Here is a 20,353-nt window from a genome sequence, read left to right on the forward strand (position 1 = left end):
TTTAGCTCTTGGGCATCTTTCTGAGACAAATTACTTTCAGTAGTCAATAGCCTTTAATTAAAATATACCCACTTGATGGAGAGGCAACAGTGTCTCTCTGTTTAGTTATGGGTTGGAAAGATTAATTCTGGGGTGTATAACCCTTGTAATTTTCCAAGTGCTGTTTATTGTTTTCAGAGGAAAAAAAAAGTGCAGACGATTGAAACGTCTCAGCTCAAGGTCTGCTTTGATTTGTTTACACTTCACACACATTTGGTTCTCTTTTTTGTGCTTTACACGTGCCCTGTTTATGCTTCGGCAAGATAGATGCACATTATCAATTTGCATTAATGTTTTGGAACTAATCCACAGCTCTCACACGTCGCCACTGCATCAATAATCTCCTCTGTGTTTGAATGCAGGGGTCAGGGTTCGCTGCTTTTGAATCAACAGAATCATAAATATTGGCACAACCAGCTGGATGACAACATGTTAAAAGACGGAGTCTAAAAAGTGTCTTCTGGAGAGGGGTCATCATTAGCTGCCCTCCTCTCCTCCTCTCTCACACTCTCATTAAGATGAGACTCAGCGGTCCCCCTTGTGGCCAAAGCGACAACTGCAGCACATGTGGGCTCTCGGAGGCAGCAACATGAATTTTTTTTGGATAAAACACAGGCTGCATTGAAATCACCAGCTGTTGTCTGTAATGATGAAAACATCCCTAACTTAGCATGAATTTATAATTATGCAGAAAGCAAATTTGAATCTCTTTACTGGAACTTTTCAATTCCCATTCAGTCTCCCAGGAGAGAGCTGGTGTGAATCATATGCAGAGATTGTGTGTTTGTGTGAGTGTGTGTGATTTTTTTTGTCTCTCCCCGTTCTTTTTTTTTTTTTTTAAATGCAGATCTCAGATGCTTCATAATGAAACTTTTTGTGGAGTCCCAAAACCACAACAAATGAACTTTTCTGAGAAGTATTTGTGCATATCAGCTTACAATAAGAGCTCCAGTCCTTCTGTATCCTCTCTGTTAAATAAACTCAATGTGGACAATCAGAATCATTTTCATGATTTCATCTCCTTCAGCTCCCACCTTCTGTTGTCTCGTGTCAGCTTCTTTTAGCTCTTTTTTCTCCCACTAATTCTATTTTCAATGGGACGTGTAAATTAAGTGTAAATGTAAATGGATCAGTGTGTTATTTATGCTAAACCCGGTAAGAGAAACACATTCTTATTGTAAGTAAACAGCTGCATTACCTGTGGGCTCCTGCACACCTGCTAGTGCAGAGCAGTTAGCCTGTGTGCAGATGCAAACTGTCAATCATTTCACACACATGCACACACACACATTTGCACAAGCGAACAAAGGCATACACACAACAAATGAGTATAAATGCGTGCAAGGGCACACACAAATGCAAAAGCACACACATGCCACAAATAAAAATGTGCACACTCACTCACATACTGTATGTAACCACATGTGCAGGAGCTGCTCACACACACACACACACACGATGGACACATGATAAAATCAAACAATGGGAAAAGGTGTTCATTCTTATTTCATATTTTTTTTTAATTTGAAAATCTATTGTAGGAAACATTAATATAAACCATGCAGAGGTAGGTACCAGCATGCAGAGACTTCACTGATTGTAATATGTTCTTCATTAAAACTATTTAATTTAATTCAATTTACTCTCTTGAAACTCGAGATTTTTCCGTCTAATTTCAGAATTTGTCAGGAGAGAAAAAAAAGGTGTCTTATATTCTGCACTTTTCATGCAGCAGTCAACACACTTACAGCTGAAAATCAATTAAAATAGCACAAATACATTTAGACACTGTGAGGGCGAAAATAAAAGCTTTTTTTCTCTCCGTTATCTGTCACTGTCCTCTGTGCCTCGGCTGATTCTGCCTCAGGCATGTGTTCTTAAAGATGTCCAAGAAAAGGAGAAGAAGAAGGAAAAAAATAAAATAAATAAAATTATTCTGCTCTCCACGTAACTTTTTGGACAAATTTGCATTCCTGAAGCGTAGATTTTTATTTTTTGGAGAGGCCCGCGGTAGGATTTTTAAATGTGGCGGAGAGGCTGTGTGTGTGTGTGTGTGTGTGTGTGTGTGTGTGTGAGCGCGCGCGCGCGCGTGTGTGTGTGTGTGTGTGTGTGTGTGTGGCCGGAATTAAAAGTTGCAACACACAAAAAAGCAACAGCTTGCATTGATAAAATAAAAGTGAGTCTGGTTCAATAATGATGCATTAAAAATGTTCACTGCCGGATAGTCAGAATAATAATTATTTCCCACTAAAAGCCTTGTTCAGATTGGAGAAATTAATGGGAAAAATAGCTGTCGGCAAACACAGCATGAGAACAGACTGCAGTATTAGCCTCTCTTTCAACAAGCATTGTCAAACTTAATTATTCTTGAAAACTTTTTTTTTATTATTATTTTTGCGCACTTTCAGACAAATCAGTTTGCAGCTCTTTATGTCGGTCAGAGCATCAGATTGTGTAGCCGACCAGACTCTGAGACTACACCGGGCTGTGTGGTTTCACATTCGGCTCAGGTGTGCGGGGAGCAGCGCTGGCAGGTTGCCCTCCGCTGTTAAAACAACACGCTTTGACTCTATATGGAGCAAAACGTGCGCCGCTGCGCGCAATCGACTATTTACCAGACTTTTTCCCCTCTTCTTCTTCTTCTTCTTGACATGCAAACATGTGGCGTGTAAATATGAAAATGAATGAGTGTGAGAGCTCTCCTGGCACTGACTCCTCTCTCTCTCTCCCTCTCCGTGTCCCCGGAGAGCAGCGCGTCGGAGAGGAGCGGCTGTAAAAACCAAAGTGGGGCAATGAGACAAGCTGCGCCACAGCTGGCAAATCATCGATTTGAGCATCAGAAACGGGGAGGGGCGGTTCGTTTACCTGCCACCCTCTCAAAGCAGCCCTCCTCACATGCCGCCACTCTCCTCTCCTCTACTTCACCCCCGCAGCCCGCAGCGCACGGTTGCTCACATTTCTTGCGCTCCCATCCGCCGAGTGCGCTCCCCCAACTTCAGCCTCCGCCGGTGCGGTTTCTACAAGACGACTCCCCCCCTCCTCCTCCTCCTCCTCCTCTTCTTCAACCATAGGACTTTTGACTTTTTAAAGCAGTTTTTTCCTCCCACAGAGCAGTCGCCTATTTTTGGATCTCTCGCCGTGGAGCAGTGACAAGAGGTTGTTCAACTTTTGATGGAAAACAAGAGGTCGGGCGACTGCTGACTTTAAAGGTACGGTCCCGTAGTGTGCACTGTTTGTCCTGCTGTCATTCTGTCACTTGCTTCTCTTTTATTTTCAAGTGCATCTGCATTTGTTTTAAATTTATTTTACCGCATGACTCATAAAATAAGGTGCATCTTCTTTTAGATGTAGAAGGATGAGTGACTCGGATCTAAAACGATTTAAAAGCAATTTCCTCTAAATCACTTAAAACCCACACAGGCCAAAAAAGAAGCTTAATATTTCACACATTTAAAAAAAAATACAGGATGAACGTCTTGTTAATGGTAAATATAATCGCTCGCATCCAGAACTTTATTTCGCCAGCGAGTTAGAAATGTGCAGAAACGGGCCTGTGTCATTTCTGCACGGATAAGCAAAGCACTCGTGATATTGGCGGGGTTAAACACATCCATCTCCTCTAATTCATTTAACAACTTATTCAGCACAGCGCAGCACAGGAGCAAGAAGTGATGCTGCCACCGCTGCTCCTGACCTGATGACTTTAGGAACATGCAGGGTGAATAAAGTTCCTGTAGTTTTTTTTTTTTTTTTTTTTTTGGCTCTTAAATTCTGAAATATTTAGAGTCTTGTTTGGCTTATAATTTTAAAGCAGGCCTTTCACTTTCATTTTTACATATTATTTATGACGAGGTGTGTGTTGTTACCAAACCGCTGACATGTCTATGCTGCAGCTCAACTGCCCATCTGCTTTTACTACTTTTTATTAGGCCATTAGAGCCACTTCATTTATTCTCTCCATATACTTAATATTTAATTACGTGTCAACTTGCTTCAACACTTTAATAGCTGTAGCATGAGACACTTTGTCTAAGTAAAAAAAAAAAGCCCAGCAAAGTACAATAAAATAAAATAAAATGTGTGTAGGGAAACAAACAGTTAATGAATTTATTGCTTTCTTTCTTTCTTTCTGCCTCACTTGGTGTGAGGCACTCAGATAGATGTGATGATACAGAAATGTTGTCCTTAATGCTGTTTGGTCTGCCGTGTGGCTTTTGTCACAGTGCTGATAAAGTAATTTCAGGTACAACCAGACCTGTGAGTGTGTGTGCAAGTGTGTGTGTGTGAAAGAGATAGAGAGCAGTTATGAGAAGATGTATTGCCATCTTTAAAAACTGCGTGGGCACTGATGTTCTGTGGTTTACAGGGTTTTAAAGGTTTTGCTCGTTGCTCCTTTAGAAAATAGCTGACATTTCACACAGCAGCGTGGTCAGTGGCTTTCACTCTGATATTATTAATGATTATCAGCTCAAACACACTTATCTAACACAGAGTGTGTAATGTAGGTTTAGTCCTTTATAAAAAGGCTATTTGTTAATTTTAAGATAAAGTGCAGGGAAAAACAATCTGCAGATGAGGTTTGCATTAAATAAGAAACTTGATCAAAAAATACCCTGATATAATCGTCAGAGGTCAGTGTCACTGGTTGTTTATCGTCTTGCTGTTGTTGTCAAGCTGTGTGTGCTTTGCTCGCCCTGCTCACATGCGATTATGAGGTCAAGCCTGGCAACTCTGCATGGGAAAAAACAGGTTATGGCACAGCACCGGTGAGTCTTCTCCTTTTATCTCTGCAGATCTGTGGCAGTTTAAGGTGCTGTGGCTTATCTGGTCAGTGCCTTTGACAGCAATGACACACAGCCCTTTTCCTGTCTCAGACTGCCATGTGTCACTTCTTGTAAAAAGTCCTCAGACAAGACGAAAGCCTCAACGGCAGCTTGTGAACGTTGAAGCAAAACTTCTCGGTTTTACTCCTCGCCTCTGAAGCTCCATTACAATTTTTTTTTATCAGTTTGTGGTTGCAAAAGTGGCACAGAAAAAAACACTCACATGCACATCCACGGTGACGGTGTGTTGTTTATCTGTTTGGCAAAATTTCTCCACGCAAACTTGTTTGGCAGGAATGATAAGAATCAGAGCATGAGGACGTCGGCGGCGGCGGCAGCGGCTGCAGCGCTGCGTATGACTGCCAGGTCACACAGATCCAGCAGTAAAGCCTAAACATCTGTCGCAGCTTATTAGTGTGTAATTAATTCCTTTGAATATGTTCTGTCGTGTTCACAGTTCTTACAATAACCCTGCTGTGATTTACAATTAGGAAGCGATCGGGGAAAACGCGTCAGTGTTTCCACCTTTCTACCTTTTGACTCTTAAACTTACAGGTTGTTATACTCAGATATTTTCCACTCTGAGGATGGTTTTGTTTTCATTACCACTGATCAAAACTAGTGCACGCTGCATTTACTGTACTGTAGTAGCGTGATGGCAGGAAATCAGCTTGTAATGTTCACAAACAGTTGTTTTCTTTTTCTTTTAAAGCCCAGCTGCACTTTTTGCATGGCAGCTCCTTTAAATTGTCACTTCAAGTTGTCAGGTTGAAGGTGTGTTTGCAGGACAGGAGGGACGACCATTGTTTTTTTCTGTCTGGTGAGTTAAACAAATCTCCCAGCCACTTGTATATTTTACCAGCATTTGGATGGTAGATTGTGCTCATTTTGATCCCTGTCTGTGCATCATTAGTTAAAGGTAGAATTGGTAGGATTTGTCCGAGCCGTTCATAAACGCACCAGAGAGATAACTGATAGCTGTGTCTCATTCCCAGGATGTCACATGTCGACATTTTGGGTTGCTAAAGTGTCCCGAGCACAGCAAAATAATGAGAAAATAAGGAAATACAGCCAGAGGGCAGAGTCTCTGCAGATACAGCCACCACTACATGCTTCTAGAGGGTCATAAGTGATGTTTTAAATGGATTATGTTTATGAGTCTACATTTTTTAAGGAAAATCTTGCAAGTTATGCCTTAAAAGCTCATGCCCCCCCCCCCAGTACAGACCAGATTAGTTAAGAAAAATACAGCGGCTGCACGGTGGCGTGCTGAGCTCTCACTCAGTGTCACGTTAACAGACGCTGAAGAGCAGGTTGTCAGTAGACGACAAAGTTTGTCCTGTGACCCTGAGAGACCAATTAGTGTGCACGTTGGAGAGGACAGCTTGTGATTTTTTTTTTTTTTTTTGCTGTTGTTGTCTTTGCTGTGCATTCTGATCTGAAATGATATTAAGAATGCGTCACTACTTTTTAAAGGTAGAATCAGTAAAAATTGAGCTGTTTATAGAGATAGTTGGTAGTTGTGTCTCATTCCCAGGATGTCAAAAAACAAAATTTTTGTGCTGCTCAAGCACAAAATAATAAGAAAATAAGGAAATACAGGCAGAAGGCTGGGTTCTCTGCAGCCACTTCTAGTGATGATTTGAAAAGGATTATGTATATATGAGTCATTACATTTCTGTTTTTGTTTGTTCTCTTTTTAGGAAAATGCTGATTAAGCCTTTAAAATTGAACTGACCACCAGTTTTATAGCTTAAATGAAAATAAAAATGAGTAGAAAAAGCGTTGCCACACTAAAAAAAAGACACCTCTACATGTTTGCAGCAGTGGCCTCGTCTCAGTTTTGTGTTGTGCTTTGAATTCCCGCTGCCAAAAGATGCAGATTATTAAAAACCCCTCCTGTTGAGTATTTGCTGGGAGTTTGGAGCTGAGCTGTGCCTCACTTTGCTGAGACTGATATCTCGGCTAAAACCATTAATCGTCTTTCTTTACCACCTCGATAATTATCGCTGTAGCAAAATAACAGCTCAGCAAACAGTGAAATTATACCTGTGGTAGGGAGCAGAGTAAATACCTGTTTAGCTGCCAGCAAATGTATTTATTAGACTGTCGCCAGTAAATAAGAGGCCTGTCTCGTTTTTTAATGTGTGGCTCTTTGGGGATTCCACCCCTCCACGCACACACACACACCCCCATCCCTCCTCTGTATGAAATAGCTCTGTTATGATTGCTAATAGAGCAGAAAGATAACAATGATTCCCAGCGTTTTTTTGATGACATGTTGCAACTAGTTTGGAGAAAGAAAAGGTTGGTGTGTTAATAGGGACCGCTACATTCCAGGGCTCAAAAATGTAAGAAAAGCCCCCCCCCCCCCCCGCCAGTTACAGACATACCACCCTGGGTGAGTGCTTAGTGTGTGATTCAGGGAGTTACAGCTCATTTTGTCATTATCTGGAAAGTTCTTTATAAGAAAAAGAGTCGGGGGGAGAGTTGGGGGGGTTATGTTGTCCCGGCATGTTCGACTGCATTTATTCTGGCATATGCTTTGCATACTGTTGATCCAGATTCCTTGGCTTAGTGATGAAAGCGTCACATTGTTTTTGGGTCCTGACAATCAGCCCCGTTTGTTGGATGGGTTGGCGTGTCCTCGCCGGAAGATACAAAAAAACCCCCAAAGTCCGTCATGTCGGTTTTGTCACGCTTTTACAAAATGACATCCCTCCTATGTTGGATTGTTTTTGTTGTTCTCGATATTTAGCGTGCTTCATGCTACCATGGCAAATATAATTTAGGAAAGCATATGCATCTAAGTTTTCACGATTCAAATCACATTATTACAGGTCTCAACGTATGTTGATTTTTTTTTATTTCTTGAGAGGAAAAAAACTCATTGTCTTTTATTCCGATGCTTGTCTTTATCCAATCTGTGTAGGTTTTTCTGAATCCTTTGTTCAGAGGAAAAAAAAAGAGAGCGATTTAGAGGAAAGCGCATCCTGCTAAGATCAGGTTGTTAATACCCACCCACATACTCCAATGAAACAATTTCAACAGATACTGAATTCTCCCTCTCTCTCTCTCACACACACACACACCCTTGCCTTATCAACTGTTTCGTTTGTCAGTGGCTGGATGATGCATCCTTTGACAAGGGATTAAAAATGCAAAGAAAAATATGTAGATAAAGACGCACATCCTTAAGTCTGCACCTCTTATTCAATACTTCTGCCTAAGCCTCGATATTAAGAGCCGTTCTCCCCACACGCTCGCATCCCATCTCTCCTTTCATCTCGCTTCTCGCACACTGAGGCGAGTAACACCATCCCGTCACCTGCCTTCATTTCCTTAACACTCCCAAGAACTCCCCACAAGGCCGTGGTACCGTGCCCTTCACCGCCTCTCCCCTGGATCAGGAAAAAACCCAGCAGGACGCAGCAACCTTTCTCACCCCGTCAGTCTGTCCTCAGTCTGTTCAGTGTCTCTTTCTCCCTCCTACACACAAACACCCCTGTCTTTCTAACTCTATTAATTGTTTATTTGTTGCAATCCACGAGGCAGAAATTAGAGTTTAATTATTCGGTCATGTGGTGACCAGAGTACAGCGAGCGGTGACAGAAAAGTCATTTCTTTAAAACCAGCCCTGCCTCTGATGCCCGTTGATTGTTCTATGACTAATTGGTTTTATAATTTGATAAAGGCGACGAGAGCGAAAGAGGGAGGGGGTGATAAACAGCGGTGGAGGGTCCTTGGGCCCCGTGAGGGATGCGGTTTTGAATCTTTAATGCAGATTCCTGTAAGCGAGACCGACACAGGCCTCAGCTGACCTGGCTCGGCGATAATGACGGCCGATGTCAACCTGAGGTGGGCTGCAGTGTCAAAGTTCATGCCGAGGTGCGGTCCCCGGGGGGGCGAAGCCTTGTTCGACACTGCACCAATGCACGCCCGCCGCCACTGAGCGGATGCACAAGTGTCTGTGTGGCATGCATCTGCGTAGGAGTTGCATTGTGTACAGTGAACACCGCAAATCGTAAGGGTGGGTGTCGAGAACATGGGGCGTGAGTGGAGCGGTAGTTGTCTTTCACACATCACCAAGGGGGAGTAAAAACAACCTGATGTTTGTCTTCCATGGCGATGCAGAGACCCACCAAGGCCAAATGGCGTTAGGCCTTCCTGTCAGCAGACCTGAGGTGGAGACCACTCCGCTCCGCTTCTATTTCTGTCGACTTCATGTGATTATAAAACAATTAAGCACTTAGGAGTCGACTCTCAGTTCATTACATCCCCCTTGTTCTTTCTTCCTCTCTTTTCTCCCTCCTCCCACACCGGAGCGCGGACATATGAAAATGTAGAAATCACCTTATTTCACATGTAATTGAAAGCCACACTCGCTGTATGAGAGGCTAATGGAAAACATGAAACTAATCTGATTCGGAGGACACGTTCACAAAGGAATATTTAGTCTATCTGTGCTTACCTCGTAACCACTGATGAAGCAATGTTTCATGGTCCTCAGATGTCTCATGAGGGAACATTAATGAACCACTTAAACCCTGAACTCCATACAGAAGTGAACCTTGGTTTTGTTCAACAGTTGTGCAGAAAGATCAGTGACTGACTATTTTTGTATATTTCACACTAAGTCTTTTGCAACCGCGCACTTTTTTTTTATGTGCATATTTATCTTATTTCAGCACACGCAATTTTATGATTGTCGCAGCCGTCTTTTCACTTAATGTAAAGCACATTGCCACAAACAAATGATTGCATTTCTGAGAAGTAAGGTGTGTAACAGACAACATGATACACTCCATATATGTCAAACCTCTACACTTTCCGTACTGTTTTCTGTAGAAAATGTGATATTTTAGTTTAGTATTTTAGTAGTCTGTAACACCTTTTGGCAAATTTGTTTGTCCCGAAACTCAGAATCTTCCCTTTTATCTAAATTAATTCATGATTAAAAATTAAATCAGAAATTAATAAATAAAACACTATCTGCTTCTGCATCTCTTCAGTGCTTTTGTTTAGACAAGACATTGATTTCATTCTAACTACTCATTTAACTGCTTGTTGGTTTTGCACGGCATCTACTGTACACCACCCTCGTTTTCCTTTTTTCACTGTACATGACATCTTGTCTCATTGAGTTTCATCTGTGCGCCCACACTGATGCAGGCGTGTTTTGACACGTTCCCCGACAGATTATTAAATCCTCTGCAGCCTCTAATAATACTATTATGTTTATGTGTGTGTGTGTTTTTATTGTGGGAGACACTTGCAGAAAGAGCTCAAAGTCAAACCAGTGACAGCGCTTACCCCCGTGCCGTTTGTGTTCGCTCAGACTGGATGCGCAGACTAATTTGTATTAGTAATCCAAATAATCGTATTAATGCCCATTAGAAGCATCACGAGTGGCGAGCATGAAGACATCACAACACCTACGTACAGTAAGTGATGGCGCCGGCTTCGTCTGACACAGTAAATAAAGACACTTCTGGATGTTGAGCCAACAATGATGCGTTTTCTTATTCATATTTCACCCCTTTGTGTGTTGATTATTAGTCTTTTTGAAAAAATAGACATAATATTTAAGTCGTTCTGAGACGCAAACGTGCTTGAAAAAGCAGCAGGCCTGATGTGAAAGATGTGATAAGAGTGTTATAGTGAAAACATACAGTACCTGTGGTAATACACAAAGAGCAGGTGAAATGTATCTGCGGTGTAATGCTATGACTCCTGACATTTAAATATGAGGTGTCTTTGTTGCAATTTAGCATCCAGTCTGTCGTGTTTCTCGTGTCATTTTTCATGTGTTCTTTACAAATGCAGCCAACAGGCACAAAATCTTGCCCGAACAATTACACATGTGTACATGCAGAGCGCACCACGTACTGTATCTCCCCGACACAAAGCCACACAGGCTTGTAAAAACCCACCTTGAACAGGGCTAAATCTGTATTCAGCACGTGATTATAACAGCACACAGCTAGTATTTTTAAACAGGCTTTCTGTGTTTCAAAACCCATTTTTTCCCTCTATTCTGTGTGATACAAAACGGTATATGTTAATTGATAATCAGCAGTGTTGATTCAGTGGTGCATTCAGTGCAAATCTGTGCCCTTCTGGATGTCAGAGGGTTTTCACAGCCACGTCGGTGCCAACCTTGCTGGCAGTGCCGGCACCTGTTGGCGGTGCCAAGGCCTGGCAGGGGTTATCGATGCTCTCTGATGGTGCCCGACAATCACAGTGGAAATGACTGCGGCTGCTTGCGTCATGCCAGATAGAAAAGAGCATTTGCCGACAATGGCTCGCTTTCACCGTCGCTCCTGTTTTCCGAACGCTGCTAACTGCGGCCAAGGAAAAAAAAAAAGAAAAACAGAGAGAGAGACGGGAGCTGCAGTGAACATCATGTTAAACACGTCAACGTGGAAAACATGCAAACATGCAGAATGTTGTGCGATGATGCCGCGCAGGTCTAAGTGATGCAAAGTGATCTGCTGAGGCGAAGGTTTGGGGTGTGGGGGGGCTGCAGACTGTCTGTGCGAGTCATGTTACTACAGATCACAGTGACACCAATGAACCCGAACAGTATACTGCACATTCACCCGCTCTAAAATGCTTTACATCCATTTGAGAGACAAATTATTCAGTGATATTCACCATTTATTATCTAAAAATGATAAAAAATAACAGTTTTCATTGTCTTTAATGTACCTATCATGTAGCAAAGAGCTCAAGATAGACAGTGACTTCAATATGATTCATTTGTGAATTTTACTTTCATGTCCTCAGTGACTTTGTGGAAATCTCTGTCACATTTTCCAGGAGCTGAATAATATCTCATGTTGGAATGAATCTCTGAAAATACAGTAATTACTCCACAGTTTGGGTCCTTTATTCAGACACATAGCAGAGCCATTTAACCACACTGCACACCGCAGCTGTGTTTAGTACACAGTGCTGGCAGCTCACTGAAACCCAGAGAATGGTTAAGATAAGAATTGATCACTGAATCTGTGCAGCAGCCTGTGCTCATGAATTCAAACATGTCGGGGTCTTATACTCGCAGTTTCTACAACTCTTCTGTTTCCTGTTGAAAGCCACAGGCGTGGGACCCTTTTAAATGCAGCCGCCCCCTCAAAACTTACACCTCATGCTAACTAGGTGTCAATATTGCAAGACATTGTTCCATCTCAGGTTCGAAAGGTGAGTTTCACATTGTGTTTTTCCGTTAAAAGCTTCTCTGCTGGCCTTCTGCAGTGAATTCCTAATGCAGCCTTTTCGGACACAAATGTATTTTGAAATGTGCAAACTTTTGACCTCACATGGGTGGGTGGAACAATGATTTGGTTTCACAACGAGGGGTTGAATGGGAGGTGTAACTCTACTGTTTGTACTGCACAGTGACACTACACACCATCACTTCTTCCGTGATTAGTTTATGATTTGTTCCAGATTTCTTTTAAAAAGGACTTTCCCCCTAAAACAGAGCTTCCGTAACTCTGAATGATTTTCTAAACGTTTGTTCTGTGGAGTTCTTTTCACCTGACTGTGGTTTCTGTCGAGCTAAGCTGAAGAGCTCACGTCTGCGGTGTTGCGTTGTTTATGAAACAACAGCTTTGTGTGAGAGGATGTACCATTACTGTATTTATGGTCTCACACAGAGGGAGTTTATGAGCCCTGCAAAGATTTAATAGTAAGCATGCAGTGTTATGTAGCATTTCACATGCACCTGACCTCCACGGTCGGCTCGCAACCTCTGGCTCTGTCTCAGTCATAGGTGTACACACTTCCTGTTTTCTGTTGGTTTCCTGTTTTTGTTCTTACACAACCTGGACAGACATGCTCGTTCATTTTTTGTTTGATGTGGATACTGGCCGTCGCATCAGATCGTCAAACCTTGGTTCTTATATGACTCTCTCGCTAGAAAAAGTTTGCTGTCACCATAATGACGAATTAATGAAAACTTCTTTGGTATAATGTTATATTGCTTTTATATATTTGCTATTACTCAACTACAAGTAAAACTACTGGTGTTTAAAAACACTTATGCAAAAGTACAAACCAAAAACTATGCAGAGTATCAGTTACTTTTTAACTGTTGATGTTTAAAGGGATAGTTCACACAAAAATCAAAAATACATATTTTTCCTCTTATGTGTGATGCCATTTATCCCTCTATTTTGTTTTAGTGTAAGTTCCCGATGTTTGGAGACATCCTCCGTAGAAATATCTGCCTTCTCTTGGAAAATGGAAATAAAGAAATCATGACCCAGTTACTCACAGACCTTGTTGTGAGCAGTTTCATGTGGGAACTACTTTCTTTCTAGGAGAAGGTCGTACTTTCTTTCTAAGTACGACTTAGAAAGTAGTACTTTCTTTCTAGGAGAAAGTAAGTAGTTCCAGTAGATTCTCCTGTAGAAAGAAAGTAGTTCCTACATGAAACAACTTACAACACCTAAATATCTTAAGTTAAAGGGTCATGATTTCTGGAAGGCGACATCCCGAGTGCCATCTAGTTCCATTACGTTCATGAGAAGGTAGACATCTCTACGGCCTATATCTCTAAACCTCAGCAACTGATAAATAGCACTCAAGTACAGCACTACAACATTTTCGATTTGGGGTCGAACTGTTCCTTAAATGAATTATCAATAGCAGGCATTCAATCGAAAGGTTTCTCCAAATCTTCAGGCTAAATTTCTTCCAACTTGTGCTGTCCTGGTCTCCAAATCTGAGCTTTTTTTTAAGGGTTTTGTTGACTCATTTGCGATCAGATATCCTTATTGGCTACAAGAAAATGTAGATGAAAGGTTTGGGCTTCAATTCAAATTGTCAAACTCAGTAATGAATTAGAATATTTAAAAGTAAATAAGTAGATTACATATTGTTATGCATACTAGCAAAATTACAGACTTGGAAAAAGTACAAGTACTGCAAAAAATGACTTAATTGCAGTAATTTGAGTAGTTGTAATTCATTACTTGCTCCTCTGCATACTGTTATATGAGTATAAATATATTTCATGTGTGTCTAAAAACCCCTGTGGTCTCCACAGTGAACTTTGCCTCAATGGCCACGGGCTCTTTATAGGATCCGAAAATGGTTAAATGAGAGCCAAATACATCTAGACCAGACATGAACAGCCAGCAATGGTGCCTTTATTGTCACCTGTGTGTGTGTGTGTGTGTGTGTGTGTGTGTGTGTGTGTGTGTGTGTGTGTGTGCGTGTGTGTGTGTGTGCATCAGATATTAATCTGGGCTTTGCTCATAAAGTCAAAGTGAAACAGATATTATTAGGCCACCTTAAGGTTAGGGACAAACACCATATCAGGCCTTTATTGACAATATCAACAGAGATTACCTTGTCTGATATTTTTGCCGTGTGCTCCAGAGCAACAAAGCCCGCCAGCAGGGAAAGGTTCATGAAATAATTACAAAATAATAACAATAGCTCACACATCAACTGGAGAAAACCTTCCAGCTTGGTATTGTTTGCAGAGATTGTGACGCTCTCCAGCCTCTAAACATTCCTCCTTTCAGTTCTTCCTCCGCTTTGACAGTTCAGGGTTTTGTTGACAATATCAACAAAGATTAGCTTGTCTAATATTTTGGTATAATCTAGTTTGACATAACCTGCCATGGAGGTAAAGTTTGTGAGATAATAGCAGAGTTATAACAGCACAAAAACAGAATGCTGAAAAGGGAAATTTCATCAGACTTTACATTTCTTCTTTACTATCAAGAAAATAGATGTATATATGTGACAACCCATCAAAATTCACTTTTTATTTGTAGTATATAGAGATTAAACTACTTTTTTTTAGCATACCTCAACTCACACTGACATCCATTATATTAAATAAAAGGGAAAAAAAACACCCTTTTGAAAATACAATTATTTTTCTTTGTGTGAGGATTATATAATTCATGAATATACGTATTCATTTGCCATGCAGTAACTAAATATTAGCCAGAGAATTCCTCTAAACTTGACATTGAGTGCAGTTGTTTCCTAACAAACCACCAAGCTACAACCAGGGACGTAGCTCTCCACCTTTAGTGTGCAGCAGAATAGAGCCCACTCTTCAGGCTGTCATAAATATTTATTAGTGTAAATGTGAGTGAGTGCACATTATTGCCAAGAGTTCAAGATGTAAATAAGTACACACTTAAATATATAAATATTTACTTTTTATATTATAGTCAGTGTCAAAGAATGAATATTAACTGGAAGTCATAGTTTTCCCTTTTGAATAATATCTTACCTACTTTTACGGCTTAATAAATCATGATTTCTGATATGATTTCATAGCATATATAATAAGATGTGTGTCTATTACAAATTCTTGTTATGAGAAGAAAGAGCCTTTAGACCAGAGCTGCACGGATTAATCAATTAGTTGTCAAGTATGAAATTAATCATAATCGATTAATCGGTTTGATTAATTTCTTAAGGAAAAAAAGGCTAAATTCTCTTATATTACCTTATTAAATGTGAATATTTTCTGTTTTTTTCACTCCTCTGTGACAGTAGACTGAAAATCTTTTGATTGTGGACAAAACAAGACATTGTGGGACGTCATCTTGGGCTTTGGGAAACACTGGTTGACATTTTTCAGCATTTTCTGACATTTTATAGACCAAACAACTAATCGTTTAATTTAAAAAGTAATCAACAGATTAACAATGAAAATAATCGTTAGTTGCAGCCCTACTTGAATCACACTTGTAGTCTGATTGCACATGCAAAAATCCTCATTTTTTAGCAAGTTAAACAAGTTTTTGTGTTAGGAAACACATACAAGCTTTACTTTATGTAGTTTGTTTGTATATCTTTGAATAACCAGCACTGACTGGAGATCACATATTCCACCTTCCCTTTTGCTATTTAAGATCAAATCACTGAAGGGGCGTTAACAATATCAGATTTTCACTGCACGATTATCACGGCCAAAAGAATTTCACCATAGCAATATTATCACAATATCTGTAGAAGACTTGAAAAAAATATAATGCTATCAGTCAAATTCATCTTTAACTTTGCTTATTGTGTGTTTTATGTCTTTTTTTTGGCAAATAACACTTAATTACACTCCAAATATGAGTGTGGGGAGGTGGAGAGAGAAGCGTAACTGTACAGAAATGTACAAAAAGTCCAATTACAGTTAATTGATAGTGAGAAGGTGGGTGTGTGTGGGGGCTTTGGGGTAGGAAGACAAAGCCAGAAGAAAGAAAGAAATGTTAATGATGTTTAAGAGGCACTGGATTATTTACATTATATTATTTTATATGCTTTTTTTTTTTTTTAATATATCAGTTATTAATTGATTAATTGTCATTAAGAATTGAACTAATTAATTCATAATTGCACATAAGAAAGAAAGAAAGAAAAGAAAGCAAGAACAAATGAATGAAAAATGTGTGTTACTAATTATTAATCAATTAATCGATCAGTTAAGGAAAATGCAGAAAAATTGCAACACTATTCCCAACTGAATCTAAACTATTTTGTAAAATCAGAACTATTTATTGGGCACAAATAAATAAAAAACACATAATAAATTAAGGTATCTAGTGTGTGTGCGTGTGTGCGTGCGTTTCTGAGTGCGTGTGAGCATCTGTGTGTACCCGGTAATAAATGCAGGACCGCCTCACTCTAATCAAGCTGATTAAAAATTCCTGCGCGCACAGCCGGAAATCGCACCACCGTTCTTCTCCTCTGTTGTGTGTGTGTGTTTGTGTGAGAGAGCGTGTGTGTGTGTGCGCATACATGTGTGTTTATGTGTGCGCGTGTGTGGTTTCTCTCCCTGTCCACTTTCTCCACTTTATTTGTCTCCGCCAGGACTTTTTCGGCCTGAGACGCGGAGGAATCATCTGTTTTTCTGTAAATAGGGAGGGGGGGATTATTTCTCTCTTCCTCACGCACTCACACGCGCACACACTGTCTCTCTCACTCACACACACACACACACATACATCCCCCTCCTATCTTCTATTTTTTTTTTCTTTTTTTTTTTTTACCCCCTCTACCACCACGCCATTTGAAATGAGGAGGAGAAAGGGAAAGCACAAGCAGCGGCAGCAGCAGCAGCGAGGAGAGGAGAGGAGTGGGGGGGGAGTGATGAGTCAATACAACTAATAATTTAATGGGGACAGAGAGGGAGAGACGGAGCGAGAGAGGGGGAGAGACAGAGAGGGAGATAGAAAGAAAGAAAGAGGAGCTCCGTCCGGACGCCAATCCCCAACCAACAGGACACCTCCTACTATTACTATCGCCGGTGGCAGCTCTCTATCTCATTATGCGTCCACAGCAAGCCTTATTTATGCTCGACATCGGGAAAGTAAACCGCACTTTTTGACCCCCCCCCTTCTCCTTGTTTTATTCTGCGAACCTGTTTCGACTGTCCGCATATCGTCTCTCCACATCGCCTCGATAGCAACCTCACACTGTCGGTTATTATTTAATTTCTCCCTCTCAGTCAGTCTCAGCCCGGCAGCTAAACCCGACCGTTAAGCTATTTTTGTGTACGTTAACTAGTCCCTCCGTGAACATACACGAACAAGCGAGGGTTTGTTAGGTCTCGGCGGCGGTTATTATCATTACAACTGTGTCCGAGGTGCTGTGGTGTTACACAGGCGACGGCTAACTGTACTGTACCGCTGCCTGTCCGCCTGCCGATGTAGCGATTTGGATGTTGTGGTGCGAACTTCACTTGTAACCGTTGGACGCGGCTAACCGCTCACTTTGAGCTAAATGTCGCTCGTTCTGACGGTTCCTGCTGCCGTTTTTTCCCTCCATTTGGACGGAATGTAGCGATTTGGACGTTAGGGCTCCACTGACACCACACACACACTCACTCACTCACACACACACACACACACACACACATAACCGCTTACCAATGTTCGCCTATCACGGTCCATCTCGACCTCGTCGTCTCTCCCACAGACCCGGGTTGTTGTTTTTTCGCACCGCCTGCCACCAGTCCTCCTCCGCGAAGAAGAGCAGGAGAAAGCGTCTCTTTAATTTTAATAAACACTGATTTTTTTTTTCTGGGGAAGGGGGGCTGTCATGCACACGTAGAGAGAGGTGACAAGAGAGGAGTTGTTTTGAGGGGGGTTTCTTTTTCTTTTTTTTTTTTTCTACTACTATCCTGGCCAAACTTGAAGAAGACGCGTTTTTCCAGGCGGTGTTATAGCCTATGCTCCTCAGTGCTGAAGAAGTGCTGCGTTTCAGGTTGGTTTGGAAGATTTTTCTCTCAACTTGTCCTCCCTTTAGGGCTAATGTGTCCATTTGAACTATTGCTCCTGTGTTTTTTTTTTTGTTTTTTTTATGTGTGTGTGTGTGTGTGTGTGTGTTTTAAGGTCATTTAAAAATCCTGACCTGGATCCGGACTGTATCCGGGTCTGGATTCCTTTGGCCCCCTTATTTGTGGGGGAATTAGTTGCCTCATTGCATGTAATGAATGGTGGAGTTCATGATCTTTTTGCGTGGGGGTGGATGATTTTGCCCTTTTCACTCTTTTGACAACAGCATTCCAGTTCATGTTCATCAGCACAGTGAATTAACCTGCATGCACACTCACCGTTAATTACTTTTCTACTGCAGTTTTTTCAATGAACACATCTTAACGTTATGATTGACCAAAAAGTTTACTTACAGAGTTGAAAAAATATGAATTGTCAGCTTCAGCCTCAGTCAGTGCACTAGAGCACCTGTGGTTAAAGCTGCCATTGAGACTCCATCTTTCTATCCTCTCTGTTTCTCCCTCGTCTTTTCTTCAAATCTTCAAGTTTAACCAGGGAGTTCAAATAATATGAATTGTCAGCTTCAGCCTCAGTCAGTGCACTAGAGCACCTGTGGTTAAAACTGCCATTGAGACTCCACAATTCCATCCTCCGTATTTCTCCCGTGTCTTTTCTTTTCTTCAAATCTTCAAGTTTACCCAGGGAGGTTAAATTGTACGAATTGTCAGCTTCAATGTCAGGAAATGCACTAAAGCACCTGCGGTTAAAGCTGCCATATAGACTCCATATTTCCATCTTCTGTGTTTCTCATGTGTCTATCCCTTTCTTTAAGCGTCTAAGTTTACCCAAGGAGTGCAAAGAATACGAATTATAAGCTTCAGCCTCGGTTTATGGACTACAGCACCTGTGGTTGAAGCTGCCATCTTTCCGTCCTCTGTCCTTCTCTCTTTTCTTTTCTCTCTTAACTTTTCGCATCTATCCTCATGAGTCAGCATCTCTCTGATTTGAATTTTCCTCCACCCCAAAGTTGTAAACTTCCTCTGCACTTGCAAAATCCAAAAATAAAAGTTCACACCTGTAAAGTCACGTAACCGAATATATATATATGTGTGTGTGTCTGTCACAGCAAAATGACGCTGCGGCCTTTCGCCTCCCTTTCCCCCCGAGCTGCGTCATGAATGTGAAGCCACACCAAGTGACTCAGAAACCGAATTACGTTAGTTTCCCCTCTCTGCGTGCGCCGCAGCAGAACCTTGTTCCTTGAACTGCACTGTACTCATTCAAGTGGAATCTCCCAGCAAATTAATGTGTTTGCACTAAAACCGGGGCTTGTTTGCCCCCTCTCGCATGGGAATCTCTAGCGGGACACCCATACATAATACATGCGTTGAAAAATGGGAACATTACAGCAGCACGAAAACGTCACCGTGGCTCGATTCGACATAACTGAAGCGAATTGACAGTTATTGCCATAATGGGTCTGTTCTCAGAGGTTTCAATTACTTAAAGCACTTTTTTTTTCGCTCTATAAAAACGTTCCTTCACCTCTTCACATGTCAGTGATATCAACACAAAAGATTTTGTGTTCATCGCTCGCCTCGTATCACCTTTCTGCTGCTTCTTTTATGCCACACACACATCTCCGCTGACAGCTGAATCATCCTGTGTCTGTCTCCCCAGGTGATAGTGAGCAGAGGTGCTGAGAATGATGAATGAACATCTCAGCGAGACGTGTTTGGGCAAGGAGAACTCTGAGCTGGTCAACAGCATGGCAGAGGCCAAGGCCCCGCCGGCCAAGCTGCCCCGGCTGGAGCAGAACGGCAGCCCCCTGGGCCGGGCCAGGCTGGGCAGCACCGGGGCCAAGCTAGCCGGGGTCCCGTACAAACCCACCGGCCACCTGCTGAAGACCTGCCACAAGAGAGGTAAGACGGAGAGAGTGTGTGTGTGCGTGTGTGTGTGATTAGTTTGATTTAATGTGTGTGATTCAGTAAGCAAAAAATGATCAGAATCTGCTGCTTTCAGCATCTCAACAGATTTACTGATTTTTCTAATGATATTTCATTTGATTGTAAATGTTTGGTGTTTGGACGGTTTATTGGACAAAAATTCCTTGAGGAATCTCTCACTATTCCTGATAAAGGTGAAGTGATAAGTGGATGCATTGATTAATTTATCAACAGGAAATTAACCATCAAAGAGCTGCAACAATTAGTGAGTTAATCAATAAGTATTAAATTAATCTTT

At 41.4% G+C, this 20,353-nt stretch overlaps 1 protein-coding gene across 8 annotated transcripts in view; it reads left to right on the forward strand.

Annotated features, from left to right (window-relative positions):
• The first annotated feature begins 2,925 nt into the window (after positions 1-2,925).
• Positions 2,926-20,353, forward strand: part of satb1b (SATB homeobox 1b) — a 79,142-nt gene continuing 61,714 nt past the window's right edge. For 3 of the 8 annotated variants that reach the window (XM_084727627.1, XM_084727630.1, XM_084727633.1), the window contains exons 1-2: positions 2,927-3,248; positions 19,790-20,031. In XM_084727627.1, the coding sequence (XP_084583753.1) occupies positions 19,815-20,031 (217 nt within the window). In that variant the 5' untranslated portion in view covers positions 2,927-3,248; positions 19,790-19,814. Of the gene's footprint in view, positions 3,249-16,600; positions 18,099-19,789; positions 20,032-20,353 lie in introns of those variants that run through there. The other 5 variants (XM_084727631.1, XM_084727635.1, XM_084727629.1 and 2 more) reach the window with 3 other exon arrangements.

The sequence above is a fragment of the Lutjanus erythropterus genome, chromosome 9, assembly GCF_056507025.1.
Source record: "Lutjanus erythropterus isolate fLutEry1 chromosome 9, fLutEry1.hap2, whole genome shotgun sequence".
NCBI lineage: Eukaryota > Metazoa > Chordata > Actinopteri > Lutjaniformes > Lutjanidae > Lutjanus > Lutjanus erythropterus.